The sequence below is a fragment of the Rousettus aegyptiacus genome, unplaced genomic scaffold, assembly GCF_014176215.1.
Source record: "Rousettus aegyptiacus isolate mRouAeg1 unplaced genomic scaffold, mRouAeg1.p scaffold_m13_p_3, whole genome shotgun sequence".
NCBI classification, from domain to species: domain Eukaryota; kingdom Metazoa; phylum Chordata; class Mammalia; order Chiroptera; family Pteropodidae; genus Rousettus; species Rousettus aegyptiacus.
In genome coordinates this window covers 39921896-39937371 of record NW_023416306.1, presented here as the reverse complement: position 1 = coordinate 39937371, position 15476 = coordinate 39921896, and the positions used below count along the sequence as shown (strand labels likewise).

Here is a 15476-nt window from a genome sequence, read left to right as displayed (position 1 = left end):
TTGAGATCACCCTCTCATAACTGATGAAGTAACTGAGGCCCAGAGAAGTTAAGTGATGTACCAAGGTTATAGACACATTAGTAGCAAAGATGGGTCTTGAATTCTGTTCTTCTGCATGGTGTACAGGGTCACTGACAATAGCTCATTTTAAGGTCACCAAAGCTGAAGACTGAATTATTTGTTTAAATACCGCTTTCACATGCCAATATTCCCAACTGCTATGAACACTTGGTAGGGCCCTATTTTTCAGTTAATTTATACACCTCTTTTAATCACTCCCAAACCCATCTTACAGTTATGCTGCACAGAGCACTGTACAGCTGGTACTTTCCTACTGGCCTGAATGGGAAAACTTCCTTATAGCAAAATGCAAGACATGAAAATAAGATCTCTGTTCGGTATGGAGTAGTGCTTTTTAAATGCTCATCAGAAGCCAGGACAACAAGCTCAATAGATGGGTAACTATGGAGGATTGCTTTATCATCACTCATGTCTAAGAAAGTGGTGTAAACTCCCAACACAGAAGACAAAGCTTTGGAAAATTCAGAGGTAATATTCGAATAATCTTTAGCTATAGAGCAGAGCACAAAAGTTGTTCAGAGTGTAGGAATAGGTGGCATCTCACTAACGTTCCGGAGAGGTGCAGCCAGGGGCACACTCATGCAGGCCAGCACCCGGAGGAGGCTGTGGCAGAGCTGCGGGGAGGAAAGGTGGCCTTCTCTTCCAAACCAGTGGGACAGTCACACAGACAAAAATCAAGCTCACAACATAGAACATAGAGGAGCAAATTCCAAAGGGAGTTAGGTGGCAGGAATGGAGGACACGGCAAACCAGGTTATCCCTTAAGTGTCAGATCAGTTTTCACAAGGAATGTGACAAGCAGAAGCAGGGGCTTTTTCTGCTTTTTTTCTGACCCTCATGTACTGATAATAATCACTCTTTCCTGATGCGGGCAACAGACCCATCCACCCACAGCCCATCTAATTTCCCTTAGTGGAAAGACCAAGCGGGTGAGTCTATTGGAGCAACAAGAGTAAGCTTTAGGATTGCAGAGAGAAAGTGAGCCTGCCTTCTTCACAACAAAAGGGTACTTAATTTAAGACCTGAGGTGTAAAAATGTATAGGGATTATCACTGTTCTACATTTTTTTTTTGTACTTTTTAGAATAAACACAAAGGCTACTTTTAAAGTCAACCTTTGTTTTGTTTTTATTCCCAAGAAGCTAAACAAACCAAAAATATCTAGCGGGTGGTGAAAGGGAGGTTTGACCTTGTGGAAAGAGCTGGATGATGTTCAGGTTGTGGTTTTCATCATAACAAAAGGGTTGACTCTCCAGCCAGCCTTCCTCTTTTGGCAAGATCAGGCCAACTCTCATTCTGAAAGGCTATGGGAAAAATTTCCCTTGGAGGAAATAGCCTCAGCCCCACAGCAACTATCACAGGGCAATAGTACCATTTCAGGTCAAATAGTGAGGCAGGAAAAAAGGAGGTCATGGCCAAGGACACCTATTGGCATTTTCCTTCACTGTCATGGTTGGACTCCCTGGGTGGTAGGATACTTATTTGCAGGTAGTGAACAATGCATGGGATGGAAAATGGAAAATCTGCTGGTGGAAGGAAATTTGATTGAAAAAAACAAAATATCTTCCTGCTAGTTAGAAAACAAAAGCTACAAGTTTAATGTCATGCCAAGACACTTATTTCCCTGTCCTCGTTAAGGAGAGAACAGTGATCGCCTTGTCAGCTTATACTTCTCTGGAACAGCTGAGTGTTAAGGTGGTGCCTCAGGACTGCAGGAAAGGAGCGCATGCGGCAGAAAAATAAAAAAAGCTGTTTATGCTTTTGGAAGTTGACAACATTAAATGTGTTGCTTGTACTCATCTGACTTTTCGTGAATTCCAGATTAGTCAGACTAAGGCTCTAGAGCTCCAAGAAAGCACTAGAAATACAAAACACAATTTCTTTCTCTCTTACCCCTCACTAAGAGAGTGGAGGCTTTGGCTGGAACTGACTGTTGTCAAGCATAGATGTAATGGAGTTTATAGAAAACCCAATTTCAGGTAGGGAAAAAAAATGACAAGGCTGAGTCTCAAAAAGTTTCCTAAAGCTTCTGAAGAGGATTCAAAAGACCATTTTCTAATTAGAAGTACAACTAGTGTACTGATCTTACTATAGATTATGGTAGTACAGACTCGAAAACTATTTAGTTAAATCCTAAACTGACCTAAATGAATTCCGAACACCATTATTTAATTGGACAACTATGGATTTCAAGAAATTTACACAGAAGGTTATAGCTATCGGATATGTGATGTCAAAAGCATTTTTCACATTGGAAAGTTATTTTTGCATAGTAAGTTTTCCAGTGTTTCTTGAATTGCATATGACATAATATACTTAGCTCTACGGTCCCCTGAACGTTGACTGCCCAATAGGGTCTTTGGGATGTCACGCTGCAGGGAACCCTAGTTTTGTTTCCTAATAAAAAATATGGCCACCCATTCCCCACTTCCCAGGTTCACACAGAGCTTGACTACCTCCGTGAGAAATGACTCTCCTGTAGGGCTCGATGACCTTCATGTCAATCCGCTGCTCTTGTTCACCAATCACCACTGTCCTCCACAACCGGTTGTCCTCCCGCTCCTCTTCTGCTGTATATTCTGGAATAGACTCTGATTCTTGGCCAGAATCTTTGTTGGCTGTGGGATCCTCTGGAAATGAAGCACAGAGCAAGACCCTTACAGTTGAGGCAGTTCAACAACTAACTAGCTGTCTCCTGGCAGAGTCAACCTGCTGGAACTCCCCATTTCTTACCGAGCTTAACACCATCTTGACCACATAAAGGACACTCAGTGAAGTCTTGTTATTGACTGACTGGACAACCAGACCCATTGCTAGGGCCAAGCTGAGGGTGGGAACAGATGCAGGGCTAGAGCTGTCTTGTGTCAGCAGTGGTCCAATGGGCTGGTACCAATTAATCCTTGATCATACAGGTTGAAGGCCACAGGCCTTTCCAATGTGGTGAAAGGCTATTTATCAGGCCCAGATAATCTTATTTTCTTTGGGACACATTTCCTGGCATTTCCTGAGTACTCAGAGTCTTTTGGAGGCCTTAAATTTAGTACCTTGATGATACCGCTAGCCTCGCCCTTGCTCAGAGACTCTTACAAAGGAGCTGAACCCTCTTCCCCACTGGGAGTGCATCTCAGCATAAATTTGATATTACTTCCTATAAAGTTTTAAAAACATGCTATAGAAATATTTTACAGTCAGCAAGAAACAATGAATTTTGTAGACTGGAAAGGTCAAAAATTCTCAAGACTCCTATTTGTGAGTGCATAAGGCAATAAAAAAGCCCACTGAGCATCTTGGGGGAGAAATTTACTACCCACTCTTGTGTATCCAGAAAATAAAACCATGTTCAATTTTTTAAAAAATAATAAACTGTAATTGTTTCCATTTTTACTTTAAGTACCAGAGTTAACAATGGTTAGTCTTTGTATGTTTACGTAATTTGAAAGAAAATATTATTTATAACTTTCAAAAGAAGTTTGTGAGATATTATCATTCTTAGTTTTCTACTCATGGAAAATGATCTTTGATTTACATTGGACTTTGTATTCTTTTGGTATGACTTTGGGCTCTGATGTGGATTTGTCTTTCGATGCTCCTGTGCACACACGCTCTCCCCTGCAATGGACTCACCACCCACCAACTCCTCTTCTTCCTGTTTGGGACTTTTGGGCCTGCTCTAACTTGGCCCTGGTAATCTGTATGGGGTTGTTTTGTTTTCTGTATGCTTTTAATGAGATTAAAAGGTGTTCATTTCTAGAAGTAAACAATATAAGCTAGTAAGAAGTAAAGATAGCTTTATTTTACTTCCTTGAATTAGCACTATCCTCCCAACCTTAATAATTCTTCTATAACTATAAATTACCATCTATCCCCCAGTCATCATTTTATCACTATTTTGAAAATTTTCAGGTCTCATTTAACAATCTAGCCCCAGGCCCTCCAGTTTTAATTTTTGGTCTCATGTCTTCTTCACTAAGAAATGCTTAATTTTCTTTGTCTCCTTTTTTAAATAAATTTTTCTCCCTGGTGACTGTTGAAGTCAATTAAGTTTGGGTATGCAGGGGAGAAGTCAATTTGAACATTTCTCTTGTGAAATGAGATAGAACATAAGCTCTTGAATGTCCTGCATTACACAGATCATGGTGGGGAAGCCACTGTTGGTGTCATTAGGGACTAACTAACGATGACATCAGCTGTGGCCTTCCTGTGAAAAGAGACTAGCTTTTCATATTGTACTCTTGCTTGCACTGATAGTGTAAATAATCTTAGTAGATGAAATAGTTAAATTTTTTTCTTATTAGAAGGAAGACACCCTGTACACAGTTAAGAAGTCTTTAAAGTTTTTTGGTGACAAAGAGCAGGCAGGCAATAAATCTGGATGTAAAAATTCAACATTCAAAAGTACAAAGAAACAGGGAGGGAAACGCAAGAGAGAAAAAAAAAAAAAAACTGTGTGTGTGTTTTCATTTGGCCCGTTTCTTTTCAAAGAACAATGTTGTTTGGAGGGGAAAAAAAGTACAAAAAAAAAAATCATCTTCCTTTAAGATGGCACCATTATGGTATAAAGTCGTTTGTAGGTAAAATAATAAGGTAAACTTAACACTTGATTAGTTTATATTCAGAGTTAAAACGCAGAATTGATTTTAAAAGCTGGTTCTCTGCAGGCTGTGAAAACAGTGGAAGAATGTAGGTGGGAAAGTTAAATGAAGTGACTTTCTTATTATCGGGAAAAATGTTGGGGTAACTTATTCACAGAGAAAACAGTCATTTAGGGGTTAATTTTAGAAAAGATAGCTTAAATGAAGTCACCGAACATCATTTAGGAAGAAAAAATATAAGGGTGCATGAGTATTTCTTATAACATTCTTATCAGAAATATTCAGGCTAAAACTCTTTATCATTGTTTTTTATTTCTCTTGTGAAATTCCTTTGTTAAGATCTGAATTATGGTAAAAGTAACTTTGCTGTTCATTTGGAAAACAAAAATAGGTCATTATCTTTTCTGACCTTAAGATATATTTCAGTTTCTAATCTTAAAACTTTTTTTAAAAAAGCTCAGGTCTCTCTTATAGAAAGATTGACCTCCTAAGCCCTTCATTACCTATATATTTCTGATATATTTGGCACCTATAGATAGGAAAGGAAAGCAAGCCTTAACTATGTTGGTACTTTGAATATTTCCCAACTATTTGGACACCATTGTTAAAGGAAATTGCTTGGAAGTAAAGACCAATTTAACATCTTTTGATAGTGAAATTCAAAAGTTTTTCATAAGCAAAATCATATTGTGGGCAAATAACCTTATGGTAATGTTTGGTCATCAGCTGCTGCCTGACACAGGCAAATAACATAAAGGCACTTGGTAAATTAAAAGCCCTCAAGTCATGAAAATGGCTGGATAAAAGGATGTGTAAATGTGAGGGGCATGGAGGCTATCATCCTTGGCTTCAGGTATGTTAGTCTAATCTAGTGAAAGACCCTCTCCTATTCATTGTCAGTGTTTTCATGGAGAAGTAGCATGGCCCGGAGTCAAGGACAACAATTCAGGGTTTAAGTGCCCGGCTCTGACATTTACCAGCTATGTGAACTTTGGTAAATTACTTAACCTCTCTGTACCTCATCTTAAAATGGGGGAAAATAATACCTATTCATAGAGTTGACCTGAGGATGGAAATAGTTAATATTTTTAAAGCACCTAGCATGAACCTTGGCACATAGTAAGCACTATGAAAGTGTTCATTAAATAAAATAAAGTACTGACCAAATCGTTTTAGAATGTGTATGCCTAGTTCAAAACATTCACACAAGAAATTCAAATAGCATGCAGCCTTCAAGCATTTACTTCATACTTTGGGACCACAATGTATTCCATCCCTCTTATATAGTCAGTTATCCATGTCCACGTGTTTATAAAATATAGCTGTTCAGATGTACTTTGTGTTTTCAATGCTTAATGTTCTTATTTGTTTGTTTAAAACAGTGTCTAGACAGTGTGGACTTTAAAATTCAACATACATTAACATTTTGTCCTTTGAATTTAAGACCTAAAAGTAGAGTCATGGCCGTTAAACTGGTTCTTTCAACATAACTGTATTGACTAAGTAAAAAGAACTGTGTCAGCAAGTGGCAGCTTTAATTACCAGTTTGCTCAGCCACTACCACTTTGCTTGGCAGTTTTACTATTTATAAAAATAAAGGTTCAGATGTGGTGCGATATAACTCCCCACGGCAAAACAAAGTACAGGGGGAGGAGAGGGAAGGACCAGCAGGGTCATGCCGCAGCTATCTTCTCTGGGATTGTAAATCAAGGCATGATTCTTACATGTGAGAATATATTAACAGAAAAAGGGCTGGTGCAACTGGGGGCAGCTGGGATGGTTGGAGTAGCTGGAGTAGAGTTTCTGAGATGGTAGAAAAGAAGATGAATTCAAAACCTTCTTTCGCCTTTTATTTGTGTATTTCAACCTACAGGGTCGAATACCCAGATAGCTATAAAAATTTGAAAACATGACAAAAATGTAATATAAAATCCCTACTTAAAATAGAATAAACTGTAGAACAAGTAGTGTAGTCACTTCATTTTTTTTTTTTTTTTTTTTTGTTTGAGGAAATAAAGCCATACGTTTTGTGAAGGCAGGGTCTCAATCTGTCCTGATTATGTTGTAGCCCTGGTGGCTCAATAACCATTGGTTGAATTAATTCACTAAGTTGATGAATTTGCTAAATATGTTCTATGAACGACATACTGGAATTAGCATGACTCTAAAAGTCAACGCATCATTTAATGCTGATATTTCTTTTTAAGTAATTTGAAAGAAGATTTTTAAAACTTTTTAAAGAAAAAATAAAATCATTAATTTTAAGAAGAATGTTTACAGTGTATCAAAGTAATAGCTGTGGCAAGGATTCTCTCACTTTTGATATCAAATGTGATACAGTCAGAGAATAACACCATATAAAACAGAAACTACATGATGCCATTTTTTAACAAAGTAAATGCTTTGTATTTGTACATATTTCTTAACAAACCCAATTTCATTGAGCAAGAGAAAGAACTAAAATGAGACTGATATTCATATCGGGAATATTTGATCTAACAACTTTTAATTTTTTCCTTTTTTATTCTTCTCCCACTATACCCTCCCTACTCCATCTTTCCTTCCCTCCTACTTTATCAGCAATATAACAACAAGCATAATCCAGTTCCTGCCCTCATGGAGCAGACATTCTAGTGGGAAAAAAAAGACAAAGATGTAAAACAAAAAAAAAATAAAATAAAATAAAACCCCAAAACAAAAAAATGTTAAACAATATGATTCAATTAGTGACACATAGAAAATAAAATGAATACAGGGATAGAGAATGATTGGGTGGTGGTGGTGGGGAAGGGGAGTACAATTGATTATAGAGATCAAGGAAAGTCTGGCTGAGGAGATGACATCTATCTCATGTAAGATCTGAATAGAGAAAAGAAAACAGCCACATAAGGATCTGGGGGATAGAACATTGCAGATAGTGGAAAATTGAACAAGGAAATTGGTAAACTCTAATTTCTCTGCTTCAAATGTAATCTTCCAGATTAAGTTTTCTTTTTCTGCAAATCCAGCACCTAGCACAAGGCCTGTTATAGAGTAGGGGTTTACATAAAGAGCAATGACTCGGTGTGTTCTCTGTGAATCGCACTTGTTCTGGTTATCTATGAGCTGAGATACAAACAGAAACTTCTAGAAACCACAGAAGAGAACCACTGGCAACACAATGAGAGGTTTATTATTAATGTCACATAGATAATCTTTCACTTTTCACATAACTTTGGTTTTGCCCACTTGGCAACTTACCATGCCCAGTATACTCAAAAGAATCTGCTTCATCAGGGGTATCGAGTTCATCCACATTGATGTCAATTTCATCTGGACTGTCCAGGTTATCATCAGAGAGAATAGACCCTTCACTTTGGTCCAGAGAAAGATTGATATTTGGGGCTGTGAGCTTGATTCTCTGAGGGTGACCGCCATTAAGGTCCAGAGAATTAGGAGGTTCTAAAGAAAAAGAAAATTAACAAGATCAAGTATTAGAACATATACATGGCTGCCAGGAGTGGGTATGGGCCCTAGTGGGATAACATTTGTAAGGCCCTTTCAGCAAAGGCAGACCTGCTAAAAAATATATATATGGGATTTGGACCCTCTTCTTGTCCAGCAGACTGGCTGCCCCAGTTTTTTTGGCCTTGGCTGTGTAGAAATTACAAGTGGGAGCCATTGTTAAATGTGCAGACAACTAGTTTTTAGAACTATCTGCTCAGTTTCGAGAACTTGATATAATATTGAATTTTTATGGTGCATATCACATGAGAAAAGCTTAGTTAAGCTTACACACACGTTATAATGGTTCCTGTAGCCTTTACTTCTGTGGAATGGAGGGTAAGAATTTTTTACCTATTATATTTATATATACTCCCCAAATATTTTTCTTCAGTTTCTGACAATTCTGTGTATGATGTGCAGTGACCTTTCTTTGGCTGACATAATTTTTTTGTTTGTTTTAATAAAACTGAGGTACCCTCCTAGATGACATTGTCCAATCAAGTATTTGTGATTTCTCACGCTGGTATTGTTTGACATTGGTTCCTATACTGTAAGTGACAGTCTTATGTTAAGTAGCTCCTACCCTGTCATTGTAATACGCATTTACCACTATTGTGACTTTCACTTAAGAGAAGCAGAGTTAGAGAAGTCATTTTTAACCAAGTTGATTCCAACTAAACAATGGTAGAGACATAGCCTAAAAGTAGCAATTCCAGGAGGCCCCATCACAAATTATTTTGGTGGCCATCTGGTATAACTCTCAATTCTGGAATTCTAACTCTGGTCTTGTCCCAAGGGAGTTGACACTGTTTCTTTGTCACTAAGATTTTTCTTTTCAGTGTAGAACATCACCCAAACTGTGTTCCATGTAATGTTTTTATGTATTACATGAAAAAAGTTTCTACTGACCAATAAGTTTGAAAAACAGCGGACTTCTATAGTATAGGAATTCTCAAAAAAAATCTTATCTCAAATCATTTTTTGTAATGATAGAAATGTTGATCACCTGAAACAAAGCTAGTGCAACTGAAGAATTAAACTTTTCAAATATATTTTGAATTTTAATTAATTTAAATAGTCACATGTGGCTAATTGCTACATACGGGATAACCATAGGCTTTAGTGCCTTTACTATTCAAAGTGCATTGTGAACCTCAAAGTGTGGAGTAGACACACCATGGTCACCATGCTTACTTGGCTATAGAACATTTAAAAATAACTATGTCACATGGCTAGTATTTTGAAGAATGCACTTTAAATACTTGAGCGGAAAAAAAATTAATTGACCCCCTTCTTCCTACTCCATGCAAGGGCTCAGGATCTTGGTATAAACCTGATGCTGGCACAGTGCAAAGGAGTGACCTTAGTATAAAGTGAGACTCATACAGATTTTAACAGAAATCTTAAAATTCCCTGTTGTAAATGTCTTGGATTGTAAACCCTTAAGGTGTAGGGTTTTTCCCCTTTTTTTTTAATAGTCAGGATACTGATTCTTCTTAATATCATATCGCATTTCTAATTTTAAACATTCTCACAGTTAAGTATAAATTGGGTGAACTTAGATATTAGTTAGAATTCGGTATTGTTATACAGTAGCCAATTGTCACCAGAACTGAAAACATGGGCTGTTCAGGCAGTGGCTCAGGGTATAAAAGGTGGCCTACACCAGTGAGCATCAATATTCAAGTCAACTCTGAAATTAGCCAAATTGAACCCAACACCTTACTCGCATATTTTTTTTTCTTCTCTTCACTTTTATCACTGAAATCACAAGTCGGGTGCACAGGAAATGGATTTCTCACTGAATAATGACACTGTTTGGATATAAAATACTGCTGAAGGAACTGAACAAATGCTCCTCTCACCAGGCCTCATGTCTGCAGCACTGGGGCTCAGCATTCCCTCCTCAAAGGGGACATCCATTCCTACATCCTCTGACAGTTGTCTGAAAGAAAGCAAAGGGTGTAAAACATTGTATGGGGTTTAATTTTCTTTGAAAAAGAAACCCAGAGATTCCAGGATAACATTTTTAACTCACTTGGCATAAACCAAATATGTGTACTGAATCCACTGTAAGTGGCTCCAAGTTAGAATAAAGACTCTCTGCAGTTAGTGTGAATGAGAACCATGGACACCAGCTTTACTCTCTGTGTGCAGAAGTCACTTCTTCTACCAGCTCACATAAGTAAACATACCCCAAGTCAAAGACTCAGGAACAGGAAAAGCAAATAACTGGTAAAATATACTTAAGGGGGCATTTAATACATATTTTTTTCAACAAGAAAGGCAATATATGTGTTTTAGGATAAAGACCCACCTGATTTTGTATATATCGTCCTCAGTGTATATAATTTAAACTGCTGTGGGCAGAGAAAAGCATACCCAGAGGGTCTCATTTTCTTCATTTGTAAAATAGGGATATACCACCTACCTCAATGAGCCGTTAAAAGACTAAGCAATTGACTAACGTTCCTGAAAATGTATGAACAAATGTTATTTTCCTTAATTCCTTGAAAATCTAAAAATTCATTGGTAAAGACAATTCTGGTCATGAGTTACCATCTCCCCTCTCTAATTAGTTCCAATCCCAATACCATTTATGATAGCCCACTTGGTAAGATAAGTGCAGGGGAACAAGAAAACGCTGGAGAAAATAGCAACAAATCTATATACTCTTGTAGGAAGCTGACCACTATTCATAGTCAATTCCCCTTGACTTATTTTTCATCTCCCATCCCTCGTTCAGTAAATCCTCATTTATCAGGATACATTTTTCTTCTTGGTGGTTGCCACCTAATTTCACTCACCTAGAGTGAATCCTTGCAATATAGGCACTAATCTAAATTAATTAATTAATTTGTTTGTTTGTTTGTTTATTATTATTTATGCCTACAGCACCTGGTCTTCCTGAGTGGTCTCCCATCCAAGTACTAACTGAGATCAGACATCGGGCTTGTTCGGGGTAGCATAGCCATAGACCATGGACTGTGGTTCCACTGAGGCGTGAACCCTGGACTTTCTGTGTGTAAAGCAGACGTGCTAGCTGCTACACTATAGAACCACATCCCACACTAATCTAAATTTAAACATGATAAACTTTTGTGTTAAAGTTCTAAATTTGGTCCCTCACTTTCTCTCTTATTGAGATTTCTCTCCATTTCAGTCCAGACCTACCAAACATTTGGAGTTTGCTTATGTGGATGATCAATTTCTCCAGGATCCAAGTTAAACCCCTATTGTCAATAATGCACTATGATAAAAGCAAAATTATATATGTCTCTAGTAATAACTGTATTTGCTTCATTTATTTAACAAATAAGTATTTAGCATCTACTACATGCTGAGGATATAGAGGAAAAAAATAGACCAGCCTCATTCTTGTGGTGAAGATGGGATGATAGGGTTCAAATAATGATGACTAACACCAATAACTTAGTGCTGCTCCCCTGAGAGAAGTAAATGCCTGTTTCCTTACCCACCAACCCCACAGACCCCTTCAAAAACAACCTCAGGAAGTTTCTTTCTCCATTCATTTGCTATGGCTTCTACTCTATATATCCCCTAAAATGAATCCTGCACCCTAAAGGAAAAACAGTGAGCAAGAAGTTGGTGTATGAGTCAAAAGCAATAATGTATTGGCAGAAACAGGATAAACCGTGCCAAACAGAGACACAGCTACTGAGTGACAACAAACCAAATTGTCCAGTAAAAGCGACGGGAGAGGTGAGTAAAGAGAAGGCCTATGCTGGGCTCCAGCTCTGCATCTTGGGACTCGATGCCCAGGTTTCCCATGCTGCTGCAGTTTCCCAATTTCCTCAAAAAAGGAAAGTTATCTCTCAGTTTCTTGAAGTTATGTGTGTGTTCTCCTTGACATCAAATAGTAACCTGTAAAGTGGCAAAATGCTGCTGTTAAGAGCAGCTGGACTAAAATCTTTGTGCGATTACTTATTGTGTGTTCTATTGCCAGTTATTCAGTTCCCTCACCAATAAAAGGGAGAGACTATGCAATGCCTGAAAAACCCTTATATGGGATAACACTGAAAGATAAGAATGGTTTTCTATTCCTATTGTAGTTCTTTTTGTTATCTATTATAATGGCCTTTTCCATTAGCTGTGAAACTTCATGAAGACAGGAACCATGTCCATCTTTTTTGCTATTATGTCTTCAGCACCTGGGAAAAATAACTATATGATAGATATGTGGATTGATTATCGATCTTGAAATACCCTAAATGCACATGTACAATATTTTCACTAGTCCTCTGCCTATAAGTCAACCTGAAAAAATAAATAAATAAAAAGACATCATTGTATCACTACCAGCCTGACAGAGCACATAAAGGTACTGGCCTTTAATCCAAAATAAAAACGGAGAGTTTTTCAATAGATAGTATCCGTCTTAAAGTTTTGTAGATTTTGTTAATTTTTGTGAGTTATGGGCGACATCATGGAATAAGTGAAAAAAGTCCTAGATATGAGCGTATAGTACTGACAAGCTGATTAAGAAAACTGACTGAGCATCTATGTGATTTTAAATGGAGATAATACATACCTAACATCACAATGACCGTGGAAAATAAATATAACACATACGAAAGCACTCTGTAATTTATAAAGCATTAAGTTTGAGGTATTACATTTCCTCATTTTTAACATACTATTAGGATCAGTGATTTAATTGAAATATGCGTCATGGTTGGACAAAACATAATTGAGGTTACTATAATTTGGGTAAGGGTAAACTTGAGGACGGCACAAATCTCCATAGAGCCTGTAAGTACCCTTGAACTCACTGACATTAGTGAACATAGCCTTTGTCTCTTCATGCTTCTTTGCAACACAAAGAAGGGACCTTGTCAAGAAGGTGCTAGAAAGCCATTGGTGGCATGCATGGGGGAACGGAAAAGCTGAAGGCTGTGATCAGGTGGTGATCAGAGGAGAGGCACTCTCACAAACCCATGGATATTGCAGAAGACCATGGGGATATTTTAGGAAATCCCAGGAACAGAGAGGGAAGCTGAACCAGAACAGCCCAGAGGCACACCTGGGAGAAATCCAGTTGCAATGATTGTAAATACTTCAACCACATTTATACTTTAGGTCCATAAATCACTGTAGAAATGAAGTGGGCAAAACAGAGTACTTGGCAACTGTGCAGGGTGGAGTTTTACAATGGGTAATGGAAGCTTCTTGAGACTTCTTAGGTAACAAATCATTCCAGCATGAAGGGAAGTATTTTATCTTATCTAGCCATACCAACTACTTAATTTGGCTTTGTGTGTGTGTGTACAGAATAGAGCTACCAAAGAGGCTGAGGAAGTTGTAAACATGTTTGACTCTATGGTTGACCTACCACAGATGCTTAGCTCCACATCTCCATCTAGAGGTTGGATCCAGAACTGTTTGCTGGAGAGTTTATAATCTTTATAAGCCAAATACTTCATCAGATATTTCTGGATCTCGACCTTTGAGGCATATGGTAAAATTGTACTTAGGGCAGTCACATGAGTTGCTTTGACAAATTAAATGAGAGTAGAAGTGGCAGGTGTCACTTCGGGTCAAAAGAATTAAGAGGAAGTGCCATGTGCTCTTCCCAGCCTTGGTGTGGAAGGGCTCTAGCAGGCTTAGTGTCAGAGTTACTGTGAGGAACAGAGGCCCCAATTAAAGCTCATTGGATATGTGAATAAGAAAGGAATTTTTGTTTCATTTTGCTCTAAGATGTTAGGTTTCTCTGTTACCACATCCTAACCTAGCCCATTCTGACTAGTAAGGTTGGCCTTTATTGCGTGTTTTGAAGGGACTATCTGACTCACATTGTGCCTTAATTTGGATAACCTATTTCCCACATTTTCAACTCAGGCTCATGTTGATAGTACACATTTTCTGTCTGAAAGGTATGAAATAACATTTTTAAAAATGGGGACAAAAGCTAGCAAAGGCATCAAATGCTTTCAATTATTCCATAAACGTGAGTATTAACATATCATTTTTATGGTTTTTTCACAGCCATTTGGCACTTACAAATTTGTTTAATATTTTTCTTTAAATCAATTTGCTTGAGTTAAGTAAAATTATTTTGAAAGAAAGTGTTATATCACTAGTATATATGAAAACTTAGAATCACCTAAAAAAAGTTGTATAAATTAAATATAATAAAAATAAAATGATGCTATCATATTCAAGGCAGAACTCCCTCCTGGGCTCTCTGAGACATTCTCTTTTTGTTGAAAGAAGAAAGAAAGAAGAAAGGAGGAGGAGGAGGAGGAGGAGGAGGAGGAGAGGAAGAGGAAGAGGAAGAGGAAGAGGAAGAGGAAGAGGAGGAAGAAGAAGAACTAAGAGAAGAGAAGCAGAAAAGAAGCAAGAAGAAGAAGAAGTATAAGAAGAAGAAGAGGAGGAGGAATGAGTCTTCTTACTTCTTTCTTCGTTCTTTCCCTGCTCTTCTCCTTCTCATTCTCCTTCTCCTTCTCCTTCTCCTTGCTCCCTTCGCCCTTGCCTTCTCCCTTCTCCTTCTCCTTCTCCTTCTCCTTTCCTCGCTTCTCCTTCTCTTCTCCGTTCCTTCCTTTCCTTCCTCCTCCTCTGCTCTCCTCCTCCTCCTCCTCCTCCGCCTCCTCCTCCTTCCCTCCTCCTCCTCCTCCTCCTCCTCCTCCCCTCCTCCTCCCACTCTCCTCCTCTCTCCCTCCTCTCCTCCTCTCCCCTCCTCCTCCTCCTCCTCCTCCCTCCTCTCCTCCTCCTCCCCTCCTCCTCCTCCTCCTCCCCCTCCTCCTCCTCCTCCTCCTCCCTCCTCCCTCTCCTCCTCCTCCCCTCCCCCCTCGACTCCTCGCTCATCCTGCCCCTCCCTACCGAATCACGCAAAAAGATTAAAAGGTTCTGGTAAGATATAATGCCATGCCATGTACCATTGTAAATACGAAGAAATGCTATACAAGATAGAACATCTCAAAAGTAATTAATACATTTTCAAATTTGAAAGAAACCAAGAAGTATCCCCAAGTGCTAGAAATGAAGACCTATTCTAGAAAGCCAAGTAGAAGGAAGCACACAGGGTTTTTGGACTGAACTTAGGCCTTCGGGCCCCAAAAGGGAAATGATTCCAGGTACTAGAAGAAAGATCTAGACATGAACTTTCTAAATAAGGCCTTGAACTTTAAAGAACTGCTTCCTTAATGAAAAGGGGATGAGAACAAACTCTATCCTCTGGCCTTGGAAAGGATAGTCTGTCTGGATTCTTGGGTGGAAATAAAAAGCGACCTATGAGAATTAGAGACACTAATTGTGAGTCTTAATTTATATCACCTGAATGATGCAGGAAACTCAAGTC

The 15476-nt window shown here is 38.4% G+C and overlaps 1 protein-coding gene across 4 annotated transcripts in view; it reads right to left on the bottom strand.

Moving 5' to 3' along the window:
- PRUNE2 (prune homolog 2 with BCH domain) overlaps positions 1–15476 on the bottom strand; it is a 209472-nt gene that overhangs the window by 23619 nt on the left and 170377 nt on the right. For all 4 annotated transcript variants that reach the window (XM_036238785.1, XM_036238787.1, XM_036238784.1 and 1 more), the window contains exons 10-12: positions 10024–10103; positions 7913–8113; positions 2537–2710 (exon numbers count right to left, since the gene is read on the bottom strand). In XM_036238785.1, coding sequence (XP_036094678.1) covers positions 2537–2710; positions 7913–8113; positions 10024–10103 — 455 coding nt within the window. The remainder of the gene's footprint in view (positions 1–2536; positions 2711–7912; positions 8114–10023; positions 10104–15476) is intronic.